The sequence below is a fragment of the Rhinolophus hipposideros genome (assembly GCF_964194185.1).
Source record: "Rhinolophus hipposideros genome assembly, chromosome: 16".
NCBI lineage: Eukaryota > Metazoa > Chordata > Mammalia > Chiroptera > Rhinolophidae > Rhinolophus > Rhinolophus hipposideros.
The window spans coordinates 24598180-24622301 of NC_138062.1; the positions used below are offsets into that span (position 1 = coordinate 24598180).

The 24122-nt window shown below is 43.2% G+C and overlaps 1 protein-coding gene across 2 annotated transcripts in view; it reads left to right on the top strand.

Moving 5' to 3' along the window:
* Positions 1–230: 230 nt before the first annotated feature.
* TMEM131L (transmembrane 131 like) overlaps positions 231–24122 on the top strand; it is a 142597-nt gene continuing 118705 nt past the window's right edge. For both annotated transcript variants that reach the window (XM_081077147.1, XM_081077148.1), the window contains exons 1-3: positions 231–432; positions 1134–1204; positions 8153–8196. In XM_081077147.1, coding sequence (XP_080933273.1) covers positions 309–432; positions 1134–1204; positions 8153–8196 — 239 coding nt within the window. In that variant the 5' untranslated portion in view covers positions 231–308. The remainder of the gene's footprint in view (positions 433–1133; positions 1205–8152; positions 8197–24122) is intronic.

Sequence of the window (24122 nt, forward strand, 5' to 3'; positions counted from 1 at the left end):
CAGCAGCCACGTGCTCCGCGCCGGGGTGGGGCACCCGCGGCCGCCGCGTTCGCATTGTCCACGTTCCCCGCACCCCGCAGCGTTCCGTCCCCCCCTCTATCTGTGGCGCACACACGCGCAGGGCGAGCGGCGCGCCCGGGGCTGAAGCTACAGCAGCTGCGGCCGCGGCGGCGGCGGAGGCGGGGGCGGCGGCGCGGGGCGGGGCGGGGCGGGCGGGCGGCGCGGGGGCGGGCCCGGGGCGAGGCAGCCCCGGCGCCAGCAAGCTAGCGGCGAGCGCGGCGAGCACCGAGAGGAGGGCGAGCAGCAGCATGGCGGGGCTCCGACGCCCGCAGCCGGGCTGCTACTGCCGCACCGCCGCGGCCGTGAACCTCCTGCTGGGTGTCTTCCAGGTCCTCCTGCCCTGCTGTCGCCCGGGAGGGGCTCAGGGACAAGGTCAGCCTTGCGCCGTTCTGTTGGCTTCCCCTCTCCACTCTGCCCCCCCACCCCCCGTCTTTCTTTTAGGGAACTGCTGAAATCTATTAGAGGGCTAGGGGAGGAAAGGGAAAGGGGTAGGAGGAGGAAGCGATTGCAATTCTGGACTGATATCATTTTCTAACCGCGGCGTCTCCTCCCGCGCCCCCTCCCCCATGCAAACAGAAAGCTGGGAAATCGCGGGGTTTGGGGATCGTGGCGCGGACCGCTAGCCGCACGCGTCCGGGAGCCTTTGTGCGCGGGCGCCCGGCGCCCCGGGCGCAGCCCCCGCTTTGTGTAGCGCGCGCTGGGGCCCCGCCGCAGCCTGGCTTCCTGCAGCTTTGTTCCCGGAGCCTGGCCGCCTAGGACCCGTCCTGCAGATGCCCGCCCCAGATGCTGCGGGATGCGAGCGCAGAGTGGCCCCGCGGGGTGGGTTTTCCCCATCCGACCTCCAGCACGAGACACCCCCCACTCCCCGACCCTGCACGCCGTCGCCTCTCGGAGGGGCCGCCGGCTTACACCCGGTCCATTGTGTTCTTATCCTCGGCTCGCTCCTCTGGTGTCCTCCACTTCTAGAAGGAAAGGGAGACTTGTTTTGGTGAGGTGGGCACATGGGTAACGATAGGGAAACAGGAAGCCTTTTCCGTGCATTAAAAACACTGTATTTTTTGGTGTCCGTGCAGCTATTGAGCCGTTGCCGAACGTGGTGGAGCTGTGGCAGGCAGAAGAAGGGGAACTCCTGTTGCCCACTCAGGTGAGGACGACCAGGTGACAGGGCGGGGGTGGGTGTGCGAGGGAGGAGAGGCCGGGAGGCCGCCGGGCCCCCAGCGGCACAGGCTCTCGGGCCACTTTGCAAGGCAAATAAACGGTCGGGCCGAGCCTAAACACCTGGCAACGGTGGCCTTCCAGGCCTCCTCCAGGGCCATGTGACGGCGTGAGTCACGCCTGCCCCAAGTTCAGGAGGTGGGAGCTGAGGCCACCTCATCAGGGCCGAGGCCAGCGGCTGCAGTGCGGAAGGGAAGGGCGGGCCCTTCGGCCAGCTGTGGCCCTGGGTGGGCTAGGGACATGTGCCCTGTTCTCTAAATAAGGCTGTGTACCTGAGGACAACAGGAATACTGATTTTAAAAATGTTAGTGAGTGGTACTTGCCATTAGCGTTAAGTACCTTTGGGATGAAGATGTGACTTTAAAGGATTGTAATCTTGGATTTTTTCCAAGTTTCTTTAATTCGTTTTAGAATACACCCTTTTAAGATCTTCATTTTCCGGTTTTGGGTTTTCTCCTCCACTATATGATATGATGATTGCATGTGGAAAACTAATTTCTAACATTTTATTGGAATCTGTGGCAACATACAGGGTTTACTGCAGCTGTAGACAGTACTGCAAAGCTTTTTTGTTTAAGGTTTAACTTTCAGAAGAAATTCTCATTGACTGAAAATGTACACATTTAAATATTGTTGATTGTTTTTCAGCAGCGACAGTAGTGACCCCAAGTGCATTTTTTTTTTCTGGGAAATGGGGAGTAGTTTGAATTACAAGGGAATATTCTGCTGTGTGCCGTCATTTTTAAGATGTTCATTACTTCCCACATTGGTGGCAGCACTTAATTCTATGCTGTCTCTTGTGGCTGTTTAGAAAAACAGGATGTCTCACCGAAACTTCACTGGAGAGGCTATGCAGTTTTACATTTCAATTTTCTTCCTCCTGTGCAAAGCTGGTTTTGAGATATTTGGAATATTCATTTTAACCAGGGCTAATGAATAACAGCTTCAAGGCGAAGAGGTGATTTTTTAGGGGAAAAATTTCCTGGACCTTCTCTGAAGGCCAGCAGGCTGAATAAGACCAGTCCTTTGAGAAAAAGCCCCAGCAAGATGGGGAGAAAATAGTCTGCCCCTCTTTTAAAAGTTTATTCCCAAATGCATTGTTTTTCCTGATTATAAATAACAGATGTGTATTGTTGAAAGTTTGGAATATACAGAAAGATAAAACAATCAAAATAGAAATTGTTCATAATCCTGAGAGAACCACACTTAACACTGGATGTATTTACTTTTTAAAAATATTGCTGTATTTGTGTATATCACAGTTGTTCAGCAGTGGCATTAGTGACATTTTCGGCTGGAGAATTCTTTGTTGTGGGGGGCTGTTCTGGGCACAGGGGGATGTCAGGCAGTCAGAGCATCTCTGCCTCTACCCACTAGATGCCAGTGGCATTCACTCCTCCCTCTCTTCTCCTCAGTTGTGACAGCTAAAAATATCTCCAGACATTGCCAGATGTCCCTGGGGAGCAAAACTGCCCGGTGGAGAAGCTCTGGTGTATATCTATATGTATTTGTATCTACATTTTTACTCAGCCGTAGCCCCTACCTCTCCCTGGTTACTGTTGGCAGCCAACCTTGGCCAAAAGGAAATTATAGACTCTCACTCGTTACAGCATTAGAAGATGTGGTCCCTGTGCTCAGAGGTGCTAATGTCAAGGCCGGTGACAGGGTTTTATTTCAAGGCTTGGACGTTCTTTTATTCAATTCTTAATTTCTGGTTTTGTTTTTGTTTATATGTGTAATGCAGTTTGTTTTGGGTAAAGATGTTAGAATTTAGAAGCTGTCTTTCTGGAATACTTGCTATAGAGGCATTTATAGCTAAGTTATTTTAATCAAAGCTGTAATGAAAGTGAAACTGGTATTCAAAGTAATTTTCTGAACAGTCCATCTCTATGTCTATGTGGATCTTTTAGAGACGATTTTACATTACCCTGCATGTACCTGGGTGGAGGTGAGAATATGTGTGGACCTATATATCCATATCTGTCTACCTGAACTGCATACTATATATATCCATATATATCTATTTAAACTGCACGTGTATAGACATACACATACAGTACCGTGTTTCCCAGAAAACAAGACCTAACCTGACAATTAGCTCTCATGTGTCTTTTGGAGCAAAACTTAGTATAAGACTCGGTATTATATTAGATTACATTACATTATATTATATTATACCCGGTCTTATAGTAAAATATGACCAGGTCTTGTATTAATTTTTGCTCCAAAAGATGCATTAGAGCTGATTGTCTGGCTAGGTCTTATTTTTGGGGAAATATTGCAGATACATAAAAATTGCAGAGAGTTCTGAAGAAAGTTATCTTTAGGGAATTCTTTTCAAAAGATTTTGAATTTTTTTCTGAAAAAGTTCCCTCATGTGTGTCATGGAGTTCGTTGACAAGAGAATATTTAGAGGCGTTATTTAAATTTGAGGGTTTTCTGCTTAACTAACTTGTAGGCTGGGTTCCTTTCATTCAGGCGGACTTAAAGATACCTTCACAAACTAAGATTTTTCAGTTATAGGTGACATAGCATCAGAAGATGTGGCGTTAAAAAAGTTGAATACTAGCATTTGCCAACACTAATTATTTATACAATTATCTATTTGGGAAATGTTTTTTTTCCCCCCTCATCTAATGGGTCTCTAAGTGATCAAGAATTTGATTAATGCATCATTAGTAAAAACAAATATAACAATTGAGTTTTTGTAAACTGCCAGATCCTCTGGCCAGGCTTCCAGGATTTGACTCCAATCTCCATTCCTTTTCGCTTCTCTGTTCTCAGTTTCTTTATCTGCAAAATGGGGCTGATAACGGTGCTCATCTTAGAGGATTTTGTGAGGAGTAAGTGCCTTGAATTTAGTAAGCACTTAATATATTTTGTCATTTTGGCAGTCTTTCACCTGTTCCCTTAGATTTGGTCGTTGGAGAGCAGGGGACAACTTTCCTGCTTTGAAGGGGCTGAACCAGTGCGGATAACTTGGGGCTATTAACATGTGGCCAGTTATACAGATAAATTGTGTTACTGACATCTTTTTGTTATGTGCTCTTTCATGTTGTAGAATGGTTTGGTTTAGGAACATAAAAACTATCCATGGTGATAATGAGAAAGAAGAGAAAAAAAACATGTGGTTTTCTACTTAGAGTTTTTCCTTTCCTCTGATTCTGTATCACGTGACCATACTTCACCACACTGAATCCAAAGCGGTGATGGTGTAGAAACCTAACAAACATTTTCATTAGCTTACTGTCCAGAAGTAATTGCATGTGTGCAAGATCTTGTGTTGTGCACTTTCTTACTTCACCTTCAAGGTCAAAAACTGGGATTCCCTGTGATCCACTTGACCTGCTCTGGCCCTGAGGTCCTTCCGCGTTCTGACCTTGTCTGCTGCTCTGGTCAGTCATCTGGGATGCTCACTCCAGCCTGACTCTTGTCTGAGTGGATCCAACACTTACCGGTTGAATGAAAGAATGGATGCTATTGCCCTGCTTTTTGTATAGGGCCAGTTCTCCCTGACTCCTAACTTGGCAGTGGTGCTGCCATCATTTCTCCCTCTTTGAATTTGTTGAGTGTCTGGATTCTCTTTGCTGTATGTTTTGCCCTAACTAGGTTCCCCTTAAGAGGGTTTGGGCTTCTAAGCTTGGTCGCCCTATTGTGGCCACAAGGTTCTGTATGCAGTAGGCATTCAGTTGTTAGCTCATGAATTCTTCCTGGTGGAGGAGAGACAGTTGCCAGTGTGTTGTCCAGTTCCTCTATTTTTAGGTTATTCAGTTCTAAAGATGGCAGGTTGAATGCCTTGCGCATTGGTTTCCTGGTATTGTTCAATAATCACATTTTCGTATCAGTTCTAGCAACAAGAAGAACAATCTAGAATTTGTTCTTTGAATCCGTTCAGACTTTGCTAGGATGAGAAGCCTCACTCCTAATGCCCCTGGTGAGGTGTGGGACATGGACATGGGCGCTGTAGGAGCAGCTGCTGCCCAGTGCAGACTCTTACGGGTCTGGTCTGGGGTGGTAGGCTCTGGGGTCTCCTGGCCTTGTTTGTTCATCTAGCAAACACCTAGTCTGGACCTGGGAGACAGTGATGAGTAAGGTCTCTGCCTTTAAAAATTGCATGTCTTGTTAAATCTACTCCTTAAAAGCCTGAGACGAGGTAACGGAAATTGTTAGAAAGTGAAATAGGAAATGGTATACTGAGTCTATGAGGATTCTTAATTATAGGAGATTCTGTGTTACGTAATGGCATCTTGCTCCAGTCAGTGAATCATTAACTAGTATTTGGAAATCTTTTTGTCATAGAGATTTATTTTTGGTTTAATCACATCCGCTATCAACACAGACAAATAATAACCATCATGAGATGGAATACTAACGGCATTAAGTACTTAGCGAGTATTAACATATTAATATGCTAAAACCTATGAAGTATTATGACCTGATTTTACAGATGGGGAAATTGAGGGAGGCAGTCCTTAAATAACTTGCCCAAGGCTGTAAGAAAGTGGCAGTGGTGGGATTTAATCCCAGGAGGTGGTTAGCTCCAGAGCCCTTGCTTTTGGCCACTTCACTATTGTATTGCGTTTTAGCACAGTCGGGCCAGAAAAGTATTGTAGTAGATAAGGTTCCTGTATCTGAGGGAAATTGTTTTCATATTCTGTTTTGATTTAGGAAAATTTGCTGAAGAGAAGTTTTCAAAAATAGTCATATCCACTAGTATTTTTAAATTATCGTTATTAAAACGTTTTTATTGAGGTGTAATTGACATGTAACGTTATATTAGTTTCAGGTGTACAACATGAGCTAATATTTGTATGTATTGTGAAATGATCGCCTTAATAAGTCTAGATGTCACAGTACATAGTTACAAAAAATTTTTTTCTTGTGATGAGCACTTTTAAGATTTACTCTCATAGCAATTTCGAAATAGGCACTAGAGTATTATTAGCTGTACTTTCCATGCTGTACATTACATCCCCACGATTTACTTAGAATTGGAAGTTTGTACCTTTGACCACCTTCTCTCATTTTGCTCCACCCCCACCCTCCTGGTTGGGGGCAGAATGACAGGATTTCAGTCCTTGCCCTTTGAGAGTGTGGTGTTGTTGGGGAGATAAGGCTGGTAATACCCTGAGATAACATTCAAATGCTGAAATGTAGGAACTGAGAGGAGAAGCTGTGTTTATTGCAGGGGCCCCTTAGAGGTCCGCCTGAGCAGACACGTGACTGGGATGTAACCTAGAGCCTCCCTCACATAGGTGGAGGTTCATTGTATTTATGCTTCAATGGAGCCCAGGGCCTCAGCTGAAGCTTGGTTGTAGAGATTGGGGTGGGTATGTCAGGGTCAGTTCCAGGGAAAGCAGGTTGGAGTCTATCTGACTAGCACTTGGGGAACCATGGGAGCTTCTTGAGCAGAGATGAGCACAATGCCATTGAATGCTGGGGCCATACCAGGTGGGTGGTAAGGAATGATGGACGTGGAGGAAGATTGGTCGGGCAGGGTCACCCAGGATGGGTAGAAGGCCGAACTCTTAGAGAAGAAAAGCCTATCAGTGGTGGTGATGAGGGCCTGGGTGCTGATGCTGTGGGCCAGTTTGCTGACAGAAGGGAAGGAGAAGAAAGAACAGGTCTGAACTGTGTTTCAGATGAGTGGGTGGGTCTTTAATGTTTGGAGTTGAAGGGAGGAGAGCCGTGTAAGACCACTCTAAGGTTTGCCCAGGGGTCAGAGAGTGTGGTGGTGCCTTTGACGGAAGGAGGCTGGTTAGAATAGAAGCCACTTGGCAGGGACCCCTGACGTAGATAAATCTGGTGTCGGCCCTAGCTGTGTCCGGGAAGACAAAGTGCGTATATCCTGGAGGCATAGGACAGTGGGGCTGGAGCTGGGAATTAGTTCATCCTACATGTGTGAGGGAGCATCTGCCATGGGCCATGCTGACCAAAACAAGGTGAGTTTTGTCTCTTGTCTCTTGTGGAAAGATAGGCATGTACGGAGGTCTACATGTGTGAGTGAGTGAGAAGTTGGGGCTGGAGATGGGGACTTGGGCCCCATGATTACAAGTGTGAGTTCACATCCGGAGGGAATTAATGTAGAGGAGTCTGAGTCCAGGAGGACGGACAGTGACGGAAGGAAAGGGGCAGTGAGGCAGTGTTACCAAAGGGAGCCAAGGGTCCGAGAGAAGCTGCAGGTTCAGGAAGGGGCCACGTGCCTGAAGCCAACAGTGGTGAGCTTCAAGAAAGAATAGTCAAGATGACATTCATCAGGCAAATGACGATGTATTTCATGGGACCTACCCATTACATACTGTTTCTGTTTCAAGACCCCTGTCTTTTTCCCTTCCTGGTACGTGATAATGTGGGCTGAATTTTGGCATGGTTAATCTGAAAGAAGATTTTGGAATCACTTTAGAGCGTGATTATTTATGCCATTTATAACGTTTATCAGCCTTTTTATGTTGCTGTCAAAGTCTATCAGGCATTCATTCATTCAGGGGATTCTGAGCCAAACAGTATGTTTTCTGTATTTGGGAATTTTAAGTATCATTAAATTTTACCTTGTGTGATTAAATGGAAACATTAAAAAATGCTCTTGGCGAGAAGTGATGTCAAACTACTTTTGAGATTATGTTTAGGTCGTGATGTTAAATAGGTTGAATACTTACAATGCCTATGTAGGGGATCACTTGGCAAGTTGTGGCTTTGAGCACTGTCATTGCTAGTGTCACTGTTCTATCAGTAAATAGTTGTCGAATGCCTGCTGTGTGGGAGGCACTACTGTAGACATGCATTACAAGTTCATCACTCCTGCGAGATTTAAAGAACTTTCTTGTGGAGATTTTGTGTTCTTTTGAAACAACTGTTAAAGCGTGTTCTTTTTCTATAGGGTGATTCTGAAGAGAACATGGAAGAACATTCTCCAGAACAGAGGTAAGTAAAAACGTGGGAGCGTATACTTGCTGAACTTCCCTGCCCACTTGGATGCTATCTGAAGTCTTTGATATGTCTGTGTTTCCGTGTTTAATAATTATCTGTAATAGACCTTTCTCTTGAGCATTTGGGGTATCTGTATTCTCTAATAATATGACTTTGTTTGGAAATAAGGTTGTACAGAAAGCTGTTAAATACACTCACACACTGAGCCCCTTCCCCCAACACACCCACGCATACCCACACACACCCCGCCAACTTCCCTTTCCCATGGCATGCTTCCACTCTCCATCTTGTTCACAAATATCTACTGAGCATCAGACCCCGTGCCGGATGCTGGATAGACGCGTAAAACACTGAACAAGACCTGTATTGCTTGTAATGGGGGAGTCAGGCATTATTGCAAACAAAACAAAATAATTATGCTTTTAAAAGAACTATCAAAAATTAGGTTGCTGTGGTAGAGAATAATGAGGTAGATGGAGCAATCAGGTGAGGCCCCTCTTAGGAGGTAACATTTGAGCTGAGGTCTGGAGGTTGTGTGGAGCCCCCACACAGCAAGTAGAGGGAGAATGCTCTGGGCAAAGGAGATCGCAGGTGCAAAAGCCCTGAGGTAGGAACCACTGGCAACTTGGAGAGGCCAGAATGGGTTGTGGGGTGGTAAGAGGTAGGACCTTGGACGCTACAGTAAGAAGTTTGAGTTACTTTTTTTACTTTTTTTATTGGGGAATATTGGGGAACAGTGTGTTTCTCCAGGGCCCATCAGCTCCAAGTCGTTGTCCTTCAATCTAGTTGTGGAGGGCGCAGCTCAGCTCCAAGCCCAGTCGCCGTTTTCAATCTTTAGTTGCAGGCGGCACAGCCCATCATCCCATGTGGGAATAGAACCGGCAACTTTGTTGTTGAGAGCTTGTGCTCTAACCAACTGAACCATTCGGCTGCCCCTCCAGCAGCTTGTTGCCTTCAACCTAGTTGTGGACAGCGCAGCTCACTGGCCCATGTGGGAATCGAACTGGCCACTCTGTTGTTCAGAGCTCTTGCTCTAACCAACTGAGCCATCCGGCCACCCTTGAGTTTTATTTTTTTTAATAAAATAAAATACAGTATTGTGGTGTGAGTTACTAAAGGATTTTAAGCAGGGGCTGGGCTAGCAAATCGAAAGATGTAAATACAGTTTTCAGAGAATACTTTGGTCATGGGGCAGTCTCGATCAGTTGTCAAACTGGGATATTTGGTCCCTTGGAGGTACTTGAAGGCTCAGTGGTACCTAGGCTCAGGGATAACTTTCAGGGAATTAGCTTCTAGATTCCCAACATCCACATATTCCCCTACAATTGATCTGTCTGAGGTCGCAAGTTATCCTTCTCCACTTCACAAGAGAAAGGCATACTTCTTTTCCAGCCCGCTCCGATTGAGTGTTTCATTTTAGGCAAACAAAGGGACAACTTGAAATATTGATATTGGTTAGGAGAAAGTGATTTAACTCTGATTGGATAACAAAGTCATTTGTAACTCTAGTGGTTTTCGAATCTTTCAACAAAATTGAAGGAGGACCCAATCAAATTGGCAGTTGGTAGATCATCCGGAGTTATTTTTAATGGTCGATCACTGTGACTTTTATATTGAGGGAATTTAGAGAATATACAGGCAGTGCCATAACAAAGCTCCGTCCATTCATACCTGTTTATGTGAACAAGATTTTTCATTGCTTACATTGAAAACAAAAAGAACAAGGAAAATAAGATGACATTGATGCTTACTAACCCTATTTCATTCTAGTAGTAGTAAATAATATTCACATGAACCAATTGAGAGAAAAAGACAGTTCCATTTATCTCATTAAAGGATGCATTTTCAGTATAATTGGACCTATGTTTAATTACCTATTAAATTTTGTTGATTTATCAATTGCATACTAATAAAATTATAATGATGACTCAATTTAGAAGGAAAAAATGTTTAACACTTAGATCCTATGGTTAGATCAGAAATTTTACTTTATACCCATAGTTTTGTTGCAAAAGGCTTTAAATATAAAGGTATATTAGCTTAAAACTCTTTGAGGGAATATCCAGCAATACAAGAAAGCCTATTTGTATATTTTAAAAAATGGATGATGATGGACATTATTGCGGGGGTATTTAGATTCCATTGAATATATTTTTAAAAATTATTGTGAGTTTTATGTAAAATGCCTATATTTACAACATTGCTTTCCTAGCCACCATTTAAACTCAGCATAACATTTTAAATGAGGGCTAATTTGCGCCTATGGGGCAGAGTTCAGAGTTTGTCACAATTTTGGGAGCAAGAAAAGGTGAGGAATATGGTGACTCAGCCTAGTCTGGCGGTATTGGGGATGGAGGGACGTGGAAAGTTCTGAGATGAATTTTTGGGGTGGAATAGATTCATCATTTGTCTAGTCAGTTGTGGAGAGGGAGGGAAAGAGAAGTCCTGGACGGCTTCTAGCATTTGCTTGAGCATCTGGGGAGGCGTTGCCTGTGATGGGAAAGGATTTAGTGGGAGGGAAAATCAGGAAGTCTGGTTGGTTGTCTCCTAGGAATCTCAGACTTGATATGACATGTCCAAGCAGAGCTGGCAGGTAGGCAGGTGATGAGGTGAGCGTGGAGCTAAGAAGGCCTGCTCTGTGTCTCCCGGGGTGGGTGTGCCTGGCCTGTAGAGAGCCTTATTTTGCATGGGCTTTTGAGTTTGTCGGTCTCTTTTGCAAAGGCAGAGTTCTCCTTTCTCGCTAGTTAGAACTCATTTCTTTTCACCAAATTTCTGTCCCTCTTAAAGGTATGAGAAAGACTTTATCCTTATTGGTCTTTTGGCACAGTGTCAGATTATCAGAGTGGAGGTGTGGAGTGAGGGAGAATTGTGTCAGTGATTTAGAACAGTGGCTTTCAAACTTTTTGACAGTGACTCACGGTAAGGGAGACATTTTACATCATGATTACTTACTTTCCCGCAGGCATATATGTGGATGTGTGACTGTGTACACACATGCTTGTTTATTGGGAAAATGGTGCTTACCTTTACTACCTGTGTTTCACTCTCTTTTCTGTGTCTTTCTTTTTTTAGTAGTAAATTATATATAAGATTTACCATTTTAACCATTTTTAAGTGTACAGTTCTGTGGCATTGAGTGCCTTGAGTGCAACCATCACCATCATTCATCCACAGAGCTTCTCTATCGCATTTTATTTTTTAAAAAAAAATGCTGGTTGCCACTACAGCATTTAGGATTAAGGATTTGAAAACTCCTTAATCATGATCAACCCTGACTTATACAGTATTTTAATCTTTCAAATACCACGTATTCCAGTATTTTGCTATTATTTTATCCCAGTTGTCTTCCTTTCAACGTGAATTCCAAGCCTCTTTGTTTTCTCTTGGTTGAGATTTGTTCCTTATGTGTACAGACAAGATCGTGACACAGGTTTGATGCTGCTCTTAGAAACCCTCTTTGTGTCCATTTTCTGAAAATGTTGATTCTGGAGTTCTTGCCAGAGAATTACCTCTGAAAGTGTAGTGTCCTGTGGTGGGTAAATTTGTCACCTAAGTACTTTCTGTTCATTTTCTTTTACTGTGAAGTTGGGAATTTTTTTTCAATGAAAAATGTAATACCCCCAGAGCTCAGATAATGTCATGCTACTTTTGAAATTCGCCTTTGGGATAGATTTAGATTTACAGAAAGCTGTGAAGATGATATAGAGAGTTCCCACACACCCCTCACGCAGTTGAGCCCAATGTTAACGCCTTATAGTACTGTGATACATTTGGCACAACTAAGAAACCAACGTGGGTACATTGCTACCCCACACTTTACTTGGACTTCATTGGTTTGTCCCTAAAGCCCTTTTTTCTGTCCAGAATCCTGTCCAGGACCCCACCTTAATGTTAGTTTTCACTTCCCCTTGAGAATCATCTTGGTTATCACAGTTGGTCAGACTTCCCTTGTGTTTGAAACCCCAACAGTGTTGAGGAGGGCTGGGCAGGTATTTTATAAAATGTCCCTCAGTTTTGGGTTGTCTGATGTTTTTCTTCATGGTTAGATTAGGGTGCTGGGTTTGGGGGAGGAAGACCACAGATAGAAATTGCCCTTCTGATCACATATCACATATCAACGATGTATCAACATGAGATACCACTTTGAAGTTGATCTTGATCACCTGGCTGAGGTACCGTTCGTCAGGTTTTTCTACTCCCCCCCCCCCCACCTCATTCCATGCTGCACTCTGGAGGCAAGTCATTAAGTAGAATTAAGTTTCATCTGCATAAATTATTTGGAATTCTTTTGTACGGGAGATTTGTCTATTCTCCCTAATTTATTTGTTTATTTGGTTATTTGTTGGTATGGACTCAGAGATATTTATTTTATACTTTTGAGTTATAATCCAATGCTGGATGTGCCCTGCTGTTGTAATGTCAATAATCCTTAATCTTAATTATGAAGTTACTCGCATCTCCTTACACATTTCTCAGACATTTTTGTGATTTTCATTTTAATTACTAACCTACAATGCCAACTCTTAATGATGTTCAGGTGAACTTTAAGTCCGTAGAGCCGACACTTAATGAATTCAAGAAAATGAATGTATTGTCTCTGAGAGAACCCCACGGAGGAGGAGTTACTACCTTGGGACTCAAGAAATAGATTTGACCATAGAACAGAGTTGCAATATGTCCCAAGAAAAGTGTAGGTGGCACTGACGTCTGTCACGGGAGGGCATCTAGATAGTGAAGAGGCTCCGTGCCTCCCCCCTGAGACTGCCCAAGGCGGGGCCAGAAAAAGACTACTGTTCATTCCGGGGTGGAGGGTCCTCGAGTAGTTAGCCTATGATCTCAAACACAGTTTGAGAAAGCTTTCAGGGTAACTGGCCTCATTGAAGATTTTGTTTATATTATCTTGACTTCATCTTCTGCGAATGCTGTGTAATTGTATTTGGTTGAAAGCCAGAAGAGCAATATTTGAAAAACTTTCTTCCTTCTGTCCTCTCCATCCCCGTTTTTCTCCTGGGTGTTCTCAAATATCAGCAGTGATCTATTGCTTTGCTGAGAAAGAAAGATTGCTTTTGGGGATTTGGTGATGAGAGCAAACGAGAGCTGACTTCAGCTCTTACTAGAACTGAATGCTCTGGGAAACTTGGCTGGCTCTGTGCATGTCTCTGATAAGCCTTTTTAGGGTATATTTGTTAGAATGTGAAGAGTTGAGGCAATGGCAAAGTATGAAAAGTATATTATTTCAGCTTTTAAAAATGGTTATATAAAAATAATAAATACTGATTGGCTAGGTACAGTGGCTGTAGAGTTTGTGTGTGTGTGAATGTGTGCTTTTTAACTGTGCTTTGATCTGATTAGTAACAACAGCAAAATGTGTCTTCCTAAAACCATTGACATGCGTTGTTAAAAGCAGATCCTGAAGAGTCAGCATGAAGAAAATCTTGTTAACCTTTCAGCAACACACTGAAAGATAGAATTGCAGACAAAAATGACTTAATCTTTAGGGACACTTTCTTTTGGCAGTGATGGGGACCTCAGAGTCCCCAACAGGGCTGGGAACGACTATTCACTTTTCTTTGTTCTTATCCAGAAATTGAAGCTGTGTTTTCGGCACAACCCCAGATCCTTGACTTGTGGGTAGGATTGTAGGTTTTTAACCTGAGCAGGCCTCCCCAGGCTTCCACTGTTCTCTTCCCATCTGTTACTTCCCTAGGTGATCTCACCTGTTCTCTTGGGTTTGTCTATCCTCTATAGTGGGAAGTTGAACGGGGGTGGTGCTGGGGTCTCACCTGTTCAGGTGCCTGAAGAGACCTCCCTTGCTGCTAAATGAGTGTCCTGAACTGAGCTGTTGGGCTCAGTGCCTTCTTAGGCCTCGCCCAACTGCTCCTCCTCTGGCAGAGCCCCTCCTGGTGAATGGCCGCACTGTGCATTCGTTTGCATGCGCCAGGAATCAGGACGCCTTCTGTGACTCCTTTCATCGTCCCCATGCCCTTGGATCATCAGGTATGGCTAGAGCTTCTTCACAGGGTCTCCTGCCTCCGTTTTATACCTCCCCGAGTCTGTTCTCCACATTCCTTCTCGAGCAGTGTGTCTAAATCATACATCCTTTCCTGTGGTTCCTCTTACAAACAGCCTTTTGTGGAGCTTCTTACCTGCAGGATAAGTGCAGATGCCTGACTGGCACAGGAGGCCTTTTGTGATGTGGGCCCTGCTCACCTCCTCAGCCTTCCTGCCCCTGCTTCTCACTTCCTCTCATTCACAGAACCTCCCCTCTCCCCTCCCCCAAACACTCTTCTCTTCTGCGGCTAAGCCCTCCCTCATCGGACTGACCCTCAGGCCTGCTTCACACAGCACCCTGCACTTCTCTCAGCACAGGGCACTTAATCCTCTGTTTTGAAATCGCCTTTCTCAGACTCAATCAACAGCCCGTACCCTAGCACCTAACACCTAGGTGAAGAGCTGCTAACTGAAGGAATGCAAGCTTCTATTTTTAAATGTGAGCCTTTTAAATTGATTACTTGTCATGTTTCACATGTCCTTCATATCCAAGCTCACAAACCATATTTGCCCTCAAAACCACAGTCCTGATGATATTTGTGTTAGGGGCTGTGGTTTTTTTAATTGGGTTTCTGCTGTATCTATGTGTGCCCCCTGGCACTGCCTACAGGTTGTGTGGGCCTGAGAGGGTTGCACAATGGATGCATTCAGTCATGGTTTGCATGGCCATAACCATGAAAAGTGAATTTTCTGTCACTGTAATAGATCTCATAATTTAGCTGTTCTTAGAACGCACGCTTTTAAACAGGGTCCTTGATATGTATAAAAATTGTTTTCGAGCCATAAAAACCTTGTTGGGTTTTTTTAGGGGGTGACATTTTTTAGCAAAACTTTTGCCATTTATATAATTATGGAGCCCTCACTTGGAATCAATTAGGAAAATAGTATAATAGGATCAGAATCCTAATTCCGGTTTTCATTGCAATTTTTACTTCTCCTAGATGTGTCTTCTTACAGACTGGAGTGATAGGGCTTGTGTTCATTTGTATCTTTATATTGAAAAATACAGTTGAACCAAGTTTAGTCACTCCAGGTGTATTTTGACAGGTTAGTCTAGAATAAAAACAGGCAAAACAGTTTCTTCATATCGACATTCCTGAATCAAAAAAGTAGAATTGAAGTCTGGAGAGCTGTGCCAGAACTAGTTAGTGCTGGAACCGCAGTGTTCATTGGACGAGGGATTGCCTTCCGAAGTGACTTAACTGGACAGGAAAAGTCTGATTCTCAGCTGGCTTCATTCCGCCTGCCACTCGCTGGCTGGACTGATTATTTATAGCTTCTCGTCACAGTATTTAACAGTAAAGTACCTGCATGATTCCATTCAATCAGATGTGCATCCTGAAGAAAAAGCTTAGGCAGATTCAATAGCCTAGGAAGAGGTGCCCATGGGTGTTGAAAAGGACAGGAGACACTTGTGAGAAGCACATTTCAGATGAGTGAAGTACTGCTGTGAACAAGAGGAAGGGGTATTCCACCAATGGGAACCCAGCATCCATCTTCGGAAAAGCTCATAGCTAGAGAGGAACTGACCTTTTGGTTATTTTAGACTTCGTGTATGCTGTGTGCTTTGATTTGCTTTTTACCTATCATGATGGATCAGGGAGAAACGAAAGTACTTTTTAGATGGATCTCAATATATTGGCAGCAGCATTGATTGGGTTCTGTAAAGGTATTATGAATATGTTGTGATACCAGCTTCTTACTGCTGAAGAAGGTGGCAGGGCTTGGGATTTCAAGGTTCAGTGGAGAAATATAATTTCCCAAGGTAGTATTCTCTGTCTGGGAACACCGATATTAAGATAATGGGGTCACCTGGGAGCTTGTTACTTTAGTTTTAAATGAATTGCCATCAAATTATTAGTTTGTTGTTACAGCACATGAAATATGACTAATAGTGATTCCTCCCCCCTCCCCCCCATAAATGTAAAAAGAATGTGGCCACTTTACAGACAATTACTGTGGTAGTCTAGACAGATTTCACAGATGTTGTGGTCAAAGCTGTGTTTTGGACCCATTGTTTTAGGATTGCCTTTGTTACTAATTTATAAATGATACAAGGAAAAGACTTGTTTGCATACTGCAGTCTTTCCCAATGTTTCCCCCCAAAGCAGTGAGGGTAGAGTTTTGAAAAGTTGTTATAAACATGAAAATTCTTTGAAATTAAATTTATTAGAATTTTCCTTCATTTAAAAGTTACTCACTGGTTGTTTTCCAAAAATCTTTTAGTAAAATTCATGTTTCAGGAAATCAGCTCTAATGCGTCTTTTGGAGCAAAAATTAATATAAGACCCGGTATTATATTGTATTGTATTATATTATATTATATTATATTATATTATATTATATTATATTAATTATATTATATTACATGTAAGACCCGGTCTTATATTAATTTTTGCTCCAAAAGACGCATCAGAGCTGATTGTCTGGCTAGGTCTTATTTTCGGGGAAACAGTAATTCTTCTAGGACCATGATTAATCTTTGTCTCTTAAAATTGGGCCGTGCTAATACAGTTAATCCATTAAAAATTGGATTTAAGTAATTGCCCTTGTATTATACTTTATGGTTTACAAAGTACTTTCATATTCATTGTGCTTAGGTAACCAGGTCTGCATTTCCAGTTTATAGATATGGAAACAAGTTTATGAAGGTTAAAACAATTTAAGATTACAGAGTTATGAACTGGCAGAAGAGGCACATTAGTAACGTGAGGTGTCCTCTCTGGATCCACTCGTCTACCTTGTATCTAAAGTGAAATAGGTGGGAAAACCATTTTCCCAATTAGCTATGCTGATCATCTGCTCTCTGTAGAAGGAGATTCAGTCTAACATTGATATGTGGAAGCAATTGAATTCTTTAGTAAACTCTAGGGTTAGATGGTTCCCAGCAAACCCGTGAAGAAAATGAACACGGCTCTTGTAAGAGTGACCCAGAGTTGGGTTTTCAGTAATCCTTTGTTTGCTAGTTTCTTTAGTTTTACACTATTTTAAAATGTTGTTCATCCACCGACATGCAGTTGCGTAGCTTTTGAGAGGATCTGGAAAATGTAAGTCTCATTTTCCGATTACTTGTGGACTATATGCCATTGTTACATGTGCCGAGAGGCTGCCTTTCGTCCTCAGTGGATGTGTGATCCTGTTAGTTTGCTTTGCTTTGTGATTAGGTATTGTCAGCTTCGAGTAACAGAAAACCCTGACTCAACTAGCTCAAACAATAAAGAATGTATTATGTCACCTAACAAGAAGCCAGGAGACATGGTGGTTCTGGGTTGGTTTACACAGCAGGGGAGTGTCAGCACCGGGCAGCCAGGTGCTCCCTACCTGTCTGTGCTGCTGGCTCAGGGTGCTGTCCAGCTCCCCTCAAAGTTGCAGGAGGGCTGCGGGCTTCATAGCCTTGCGTCCTCCCACTTGAACACCCAAAGGCAGGTTAAAAGAACCTTTGTCACAGGTCAAAGATGGGTCCATACTCAGTGATTCACTTAAGGAGTGGTGGGACCCCTGAGATTTGCTTCGTGGCGGGGGTGACCCAGGCACTGAACACACCAGGACTGCACCCGTGGCGGAGAAGGGAGTGGGTGTGGCTGCAGACCAGCAGCAGTGCCTGTCGGGGAGCTTGTCACTGGAGCTGAGTAAGGACTGAGGTCTAGGGCAACGTTTCTCAAAGTGTAGTCCTGGGATCAGCAGAATCAGCACCAGCTGGGAACCTGTTAGGCCAGTTCTCAGGCCCCACCCAAGGGCTACTGAATCAGAAGCTGGGGGAGGGGCCTGCGATCTGTTTAAACAAGCCCTCCAGGTCATTCTGATGCCCGCTCAGGTTTTGAGAACCGTGGGTTCCAGGGTAAGGCATCTAAGGAAGCTTATTTCAGAATACACTTTTGCTTGAAGAAATAATAAGAAATGGTGTTGTAGGTAAAACAATGGGTGGACGTTGGGAGCCGGAGGTTGTTTTTCAGCACTGCTCACTAGCCCAGGATTTTAGCACACTTAGAATGCGTAGGTGTTCTTTCCATATGTTATCCAGTTTCAGCTGTTGATTCCATTTTTCTAAAAAAGTTCTGGCATGGTTATGGGGTATGGGTGGGGATCCAGGTTGAGTTTTAGTGTGTGCCCATCGGGGTCCCCCATTGGGGTCCCCCATGCCCTGGCATGCTTGGTAAACAGGTGAGTTAGGCCGTCACAGGTCCCCTGGAAGGGAACTGGGGAACTTTCTCAGGGATAATCCATTCATTCTGAGTGAAGTGAGTCTAGCCGACAACCTTGGCCCAGTAACAAAAAGTCTCAGTTACTGGATGGGAGTGGCCACTTACAGTACAGGGTGGTGTGTGTACTCAGATCAGTCTCCTGGCCTAGCTCCCTCTGGGCACGTGGCCGTGTGTGTGTGTGTGTGTGTGTGTGTGTGTGTGTGTGTAGGGGGTGGTGGGGCATGAGGAAGGATATTACTTAAGTATAAACTGAAAGAAGTGTTCTAAAAATTGTATGAGAAACTGGGGTGGGCGGAAGCAGCACAGGCACAGCCCACAGTGAAGGGAGTCTCTACATCCTGCCCTACTTCCCCCACCCCCTGCCTGTGGTCAGGGATGCTTGCAGATGGAGCAGGGGTGGTGCCTGGGGGCCGGGTGGGAGCTGAAAAGTAGGAATAGAACTGGGAGGCAGGCCTAGGAGAGCTGAGCCTCTCCTTTGACCCTTTGGGGGAAGAAAGGCCTACCCATCCAAACCACAGACTGGGGATTCCCTGTAGCTCTTTCCTGGTGCAGTGGGAACATTGGCTCGCTGAGGGGGCAGGATAGAGAAGGGCAAGATGGAGAAGGGCAAGAAGAAGAAACCCAAGTTCACGTGTGGTGTGTGAGTTTCCTAGGGGTGCCATAACAAAGTCTTACAAACGGGGTAGGCTTCACACACCAGCCACTGTGTTTCAGACTTCAGTTCCAGAAGTCTGAAAGCAAGGTGTTGGCAGGGCTGTACTTCCTCTGAAACCTGCAGGGGATTTCTTCCCTGCCTCTTCTTAGCGTCCGCTCATCACTCTAATCTCTTTGTCATCACATGGCATTCTCCCTGTGTGTCCTTGTGTGTTCACATGACTGTCTTCTTAGAAGGACACCAGTCCTATTATATTAGGGCCCACCCCACACCAGGATGGTGTGGTCTTAACTAATTACGTCTGCAGTGACCCTATTCCTAAACAAGGTCCCATTTTGAGGTACTGGGGGTTAGGACTTCTGCATATCATGTTAGCAGGGAGGGCACGATTCAACCCATAACATACAGACTCGTAAGCCCTTGCGAGGGTCCCCTCACCGCCCTCCCCTGCCTTCCCCCGCCTCTGGGGCTCCTAGGAAGTAACTTCGGCATGAGACTCATGCTCTGTTAAGTGACTGGCGGTGAATTTTCATTTCTCAGACCTGCACTTAGGCGTCTGCCACTGCTTTGGATTGCCAGAGTTCAGGGGCAGCTACGAGCCCCACAGGTTTCTTCCCAACTCATTGAACCCGGCCTTTTGGTCAAATGGCTTTTATTTCTGATGGCTTTCAATGGCTTTCAATCTTCAAATGGCTTTTATTATTTGCATATCTGTAAGAGCATAGCTAGTCTTCATTTTATTTACAGAGTTGTGAGTGCTGGGGACCATTATTTTTTATTTCTTGATTTTTTTTTTCTTGTGAGAAATAGATAGGTAGATTGACGAGTATTTCTATATTTGTCGAAGCTTAGCAAATAGGCAAAACCTTGAAATTAAACCACATTCTTCTGATTAGAATTCAGAGAAATACAACTCCTGAAACAGCTGCCAGGCTCTGTGTGCTGTGTATCTTCAGTTTGTTTCACTCCCACTTTAAACTTAGCAGATGAAGACCTGTGGGTTGACTCCCTTGCAGAAGCAGCTCCCGTGAGCCATTTATTGGTTTGGTGGGAGAATCCTTCTGTTGTGTCCTGGAAATACTTGAATCAAGGAGATTAGTCTGTTTTTGCTCCCATATATTTTAACTGCAATTATCCGGGTGTGTAATAGGGCTAAGCATAAAGAATAGCTGCTGTCACTGTGAATTTTAGTACTTCACCTGTAGGTCTGCTTTCAGGTGGATGAATGTCACATCCAAATTGCCTGTTAGTTTGACTCTCATGTAACTTAATTAGCAGATTCATGTTTTGGGAAAATCTGATCTGTGATCTTGCAAATGGTTATGGTTGGCATAATTCATGGGTAATTAGGCGCCGTCACAGTGACTGTTCTAGTCATTAGAGGGTAAGGTAATTTGAGGTTGAAATGTGAGTGAGATGGAGAAAGCACTGGCTCTGTATCCCTTAATCTTTTAATCCATTTAACCTGGGTTGTAAATTCAGGCTTCGTTTTAATTTGAAAGTATGTTTAGGTAGTTGGGAGGGAGTTTCATTAATTCACCACATTTAGACCATAATTAAGGGAGGAAGGTTATCGCTAATCGCCTAAACTTCAAGTTAACGTGGTTGCAACAGTAAGGGTCCTTTAAAGTTATGCTGCTCTCGTTGGAAACTGACACTCTAGAATTTAAAAAGAAGCCTAAAACCAAACCAAACAAGCCCGACAAAAACAAAACCCAGTTCAGAGATGTGTCGTGGGCATTGTCCTCGGGAGTTCACAAATATATTTGTGGCATATGGTAAAGGGCTTACTTATATGGATGGCCACACCGATATCAGGTAACCTGGTCCCTCGCTGCGTTAAAGGCCTGTCCCTTCAACACACACTATTTATATTTTCTTTTTATTTCTGCTTTTGAATTGGGGCTAAAAGGGGAAACTGGAGAAGGAAACTGAAGACAGAAAAACTTCAGGAGACCTGCACACCTGTAATATTGACTAATGAAAGGAAAGAAGGGGGAGTAGGAAGCTGGTAAAGAAAGGGAGAAGCGAAAAACAAATCTAGAGTCGGGATTGTGGGAATTTTTAAAATCTACACTCACCCACCCCCCCAACCTCCCCTTTAGGGATTTTGATCAGGTAGATGGTGATTATAGGTATTAAAAATTAAATCACCAGTGTTTTGTATTATTGTCTTCTCAGTGATTCATGTCAGTTTTCTATTCCACTGTAATTATTCAGGTGGTTCATAAAAATCGCTTTTATTCCTGTCTGTTTAGGGATACCTTTAAGTATTTTGTCACATTAGTCAATTTATTCCAATTTGTGTTTTTGTTGTTTAACATTATTGTAAAAGCCCTCTGTGTACACATTCAAGATAGGTAATCTCTGGATTACTTTTTAGTAGTTTACTTTTTTTTTTTTTTTAAGATTTCTTTTGGTTCCCCAAATGAAGACTTGGTATCCAAAAGTTATTTAGGCTATTCTAGTATGTGAGTTTTTTAAACATATAACTTTGGGAGTATTTTTCTTGTAATGTCTCGTTTTGGATATATTTGGCAGCACAAAGCACATGTTGTTTCTACTATAAAATGTAAACCCGATTAAGTGGCTTTAGTACACATCTATTATAGTAAATAAATGAAATATTTAGATTTTAATTTTTATGGAGATTGGAGCCCTAACATTTTTCATGGGAGTTGAAGCCCTGAAAAGTTAAGTCTCTTCTGGCCTTCAGAGAGCAGAGGGCTAGGCTGACTTGAGCCTCTTTATGGCATGGCACGCAGGGTAGCCAGGCTGATCTTAACCTTGGAGCTGTGTTCTCCCAGAGGGGGCGTCTTATTCAAATTTGTACAAAAGCATCGTATTGGCAAGTCCTGAACTTGACTCTGCTTGCTACAATTTTTATCATACTGAGTTTCTATTCCTTTTGTAGCCTAAAACATTCATCGAGGAATTAAATTAAAATGTTAATTTTTAAAACCGAGAATGTTGTAGCATACTGCTTTTTCTGTGCCGTTAACATATCACACTTTGTAGTTTAAAGCATAGGGCTGTGTATTCTCATTTGGTTTGTATAACTTCATAAAGCGGATCTCATCTGGCAAACAGAGATGAAACCAAGATTCTAGATGTAGAGAACTAACATTTATAGAACATCGAACATTAAAAAGAAAGTATTAGTTTACTTAACTCATAGACCCTCCCAAGAGAAAATAGCCTTAGCTCCATTTTACTGAGTTTGTTGAGGCTCATGCCTCTGAACGTTTCAGTTCTTGTCACAACTGAGAAGTGTCAGAGCTGAGACTGGATTCCAGACTTTGAATGTCTCACATTTACAGGCATGATGTCAATTGAAATGATTAGAAAATTCTCACCTCCTTTTATTTCTTTCTTTAGTTCCCCTCTATTTTAAGATGAGTAAACCGGGAAAAACAAGATGGAATAGTACCATTTATCTACATGTATTGAAATGTTCTTAATTCATGTAAGCTGAGAAAATACAATACTGAGTTATGGGAAGTTTGACTTTAAGATTATTTAAAACAATTTTTGTTTAATACATAATTTAGCTCAAAGGCTTTGATCAAAATGTCCATGATAATAGTGACTTAAAATTAACATTGGTTTGATTGTAGATCATCCTTATAATTAAATGCTTAGTGTTAAAATGTTTTTCCCTCGATTAAAAATAGAGGGAGCTTGTTGAACTTTTGAATTTTCACTCTTATCCAGATCATTACATTTTCCAAATTAATGATGCCCCAGCTGGAGAGATTTTCAAAGACTATTTTAAAATAGTCTGTATTATATTCATTAATGGGCACAAAACTTTGCATAAATCATTAACTGAGTTTCAAGATTATGCATATACAGAGGGTAACAAAAAAATGTATACACATTTTTAGACAGAAAAACTATTAAAATTGTAATAATATATACCTAAAAAATATGAACACAAGTCACATTTGACTTCTGCAATCACAAGAGGTGCTCAAAGTGGTTCCCATCAGCGTCCAAACACTTTGGCGAACTACTGCTTGAGCAATATTAACTGAAGTGTCCTCTTGTATGCATTTTTTTGGCACGCCCGGTATAATATCGCAAATGTACCAAATAGGACCTGGGGAAAACAAATATTGTGCTGTAAGCAGTGATTAAAAGACAATATGCTGGTGATAGGAAACTGGCATTGCATGGTTACCAGAAAGCCCTAGAGCATATTGGTTAAACTAGTAGGTTATAAATACAGGCTCTGCTCTCAAGGAATGTATATAGTTTTAAGAGAAGGAACACGTGACTTTGGCGACACATGAAGTATTGTATGTTTATGAGCTGAGTTTTTAATTTAGTTCCTTATGTCTTTTCTGGCTTCATATAATGTTGGGTTAGGGCTAGGGGTGGGGTGGAAAGAACAGAACAGAAAATGGGACAAAGATGCGTGGGATGAAGAGTAGTGGGTGAGAAGGAGAGCAGCTGGCAGAGTTAAGGAGACAGCTGGTAAGGAGGAGTAGGGGCCAGGAAGTTAAGAAATGAGCTAAGGTCAGGAACCTGAGGGGGTTGTGGGCAGGACTGTGAATAAGATGGTGAGACACAGGTAGGTATGGTCATGATTACCTGAGTCAAGAGTATTTTTTTCCAGCTTCAAGTTAGGGTAGTAGCACAGTGACAGAGAGATGTGCCTAGAGCCAGAGCCTCTGGGTTTGAATCTGACTTCCTACTTATTAGCTGGTGACTTTTTTTTTTAAAATTGGGAAATATTGGGGAACAGTGTGTTTTTTTCAGGATCTACTCATCAGCTCCATGTAAAGTCATTGTTTTCAATCTAGTTGTGGGGGGCGCAGCTCACTGGCCCATGTGAGAATCGAACCTGCGACCTTGGTGTTATGAGCACTGTGCTCTAACCACTGGACCAACTGGCCTCCCCAGCTGGTGACTTTTGGCAGGTTGCCAGCACCCTCTGTGCCTTAGTTCTCCTTTCTCTAAAATATGGGTATAACTTATAGTGCTGATCACAGAGTTCATTGTAAGAA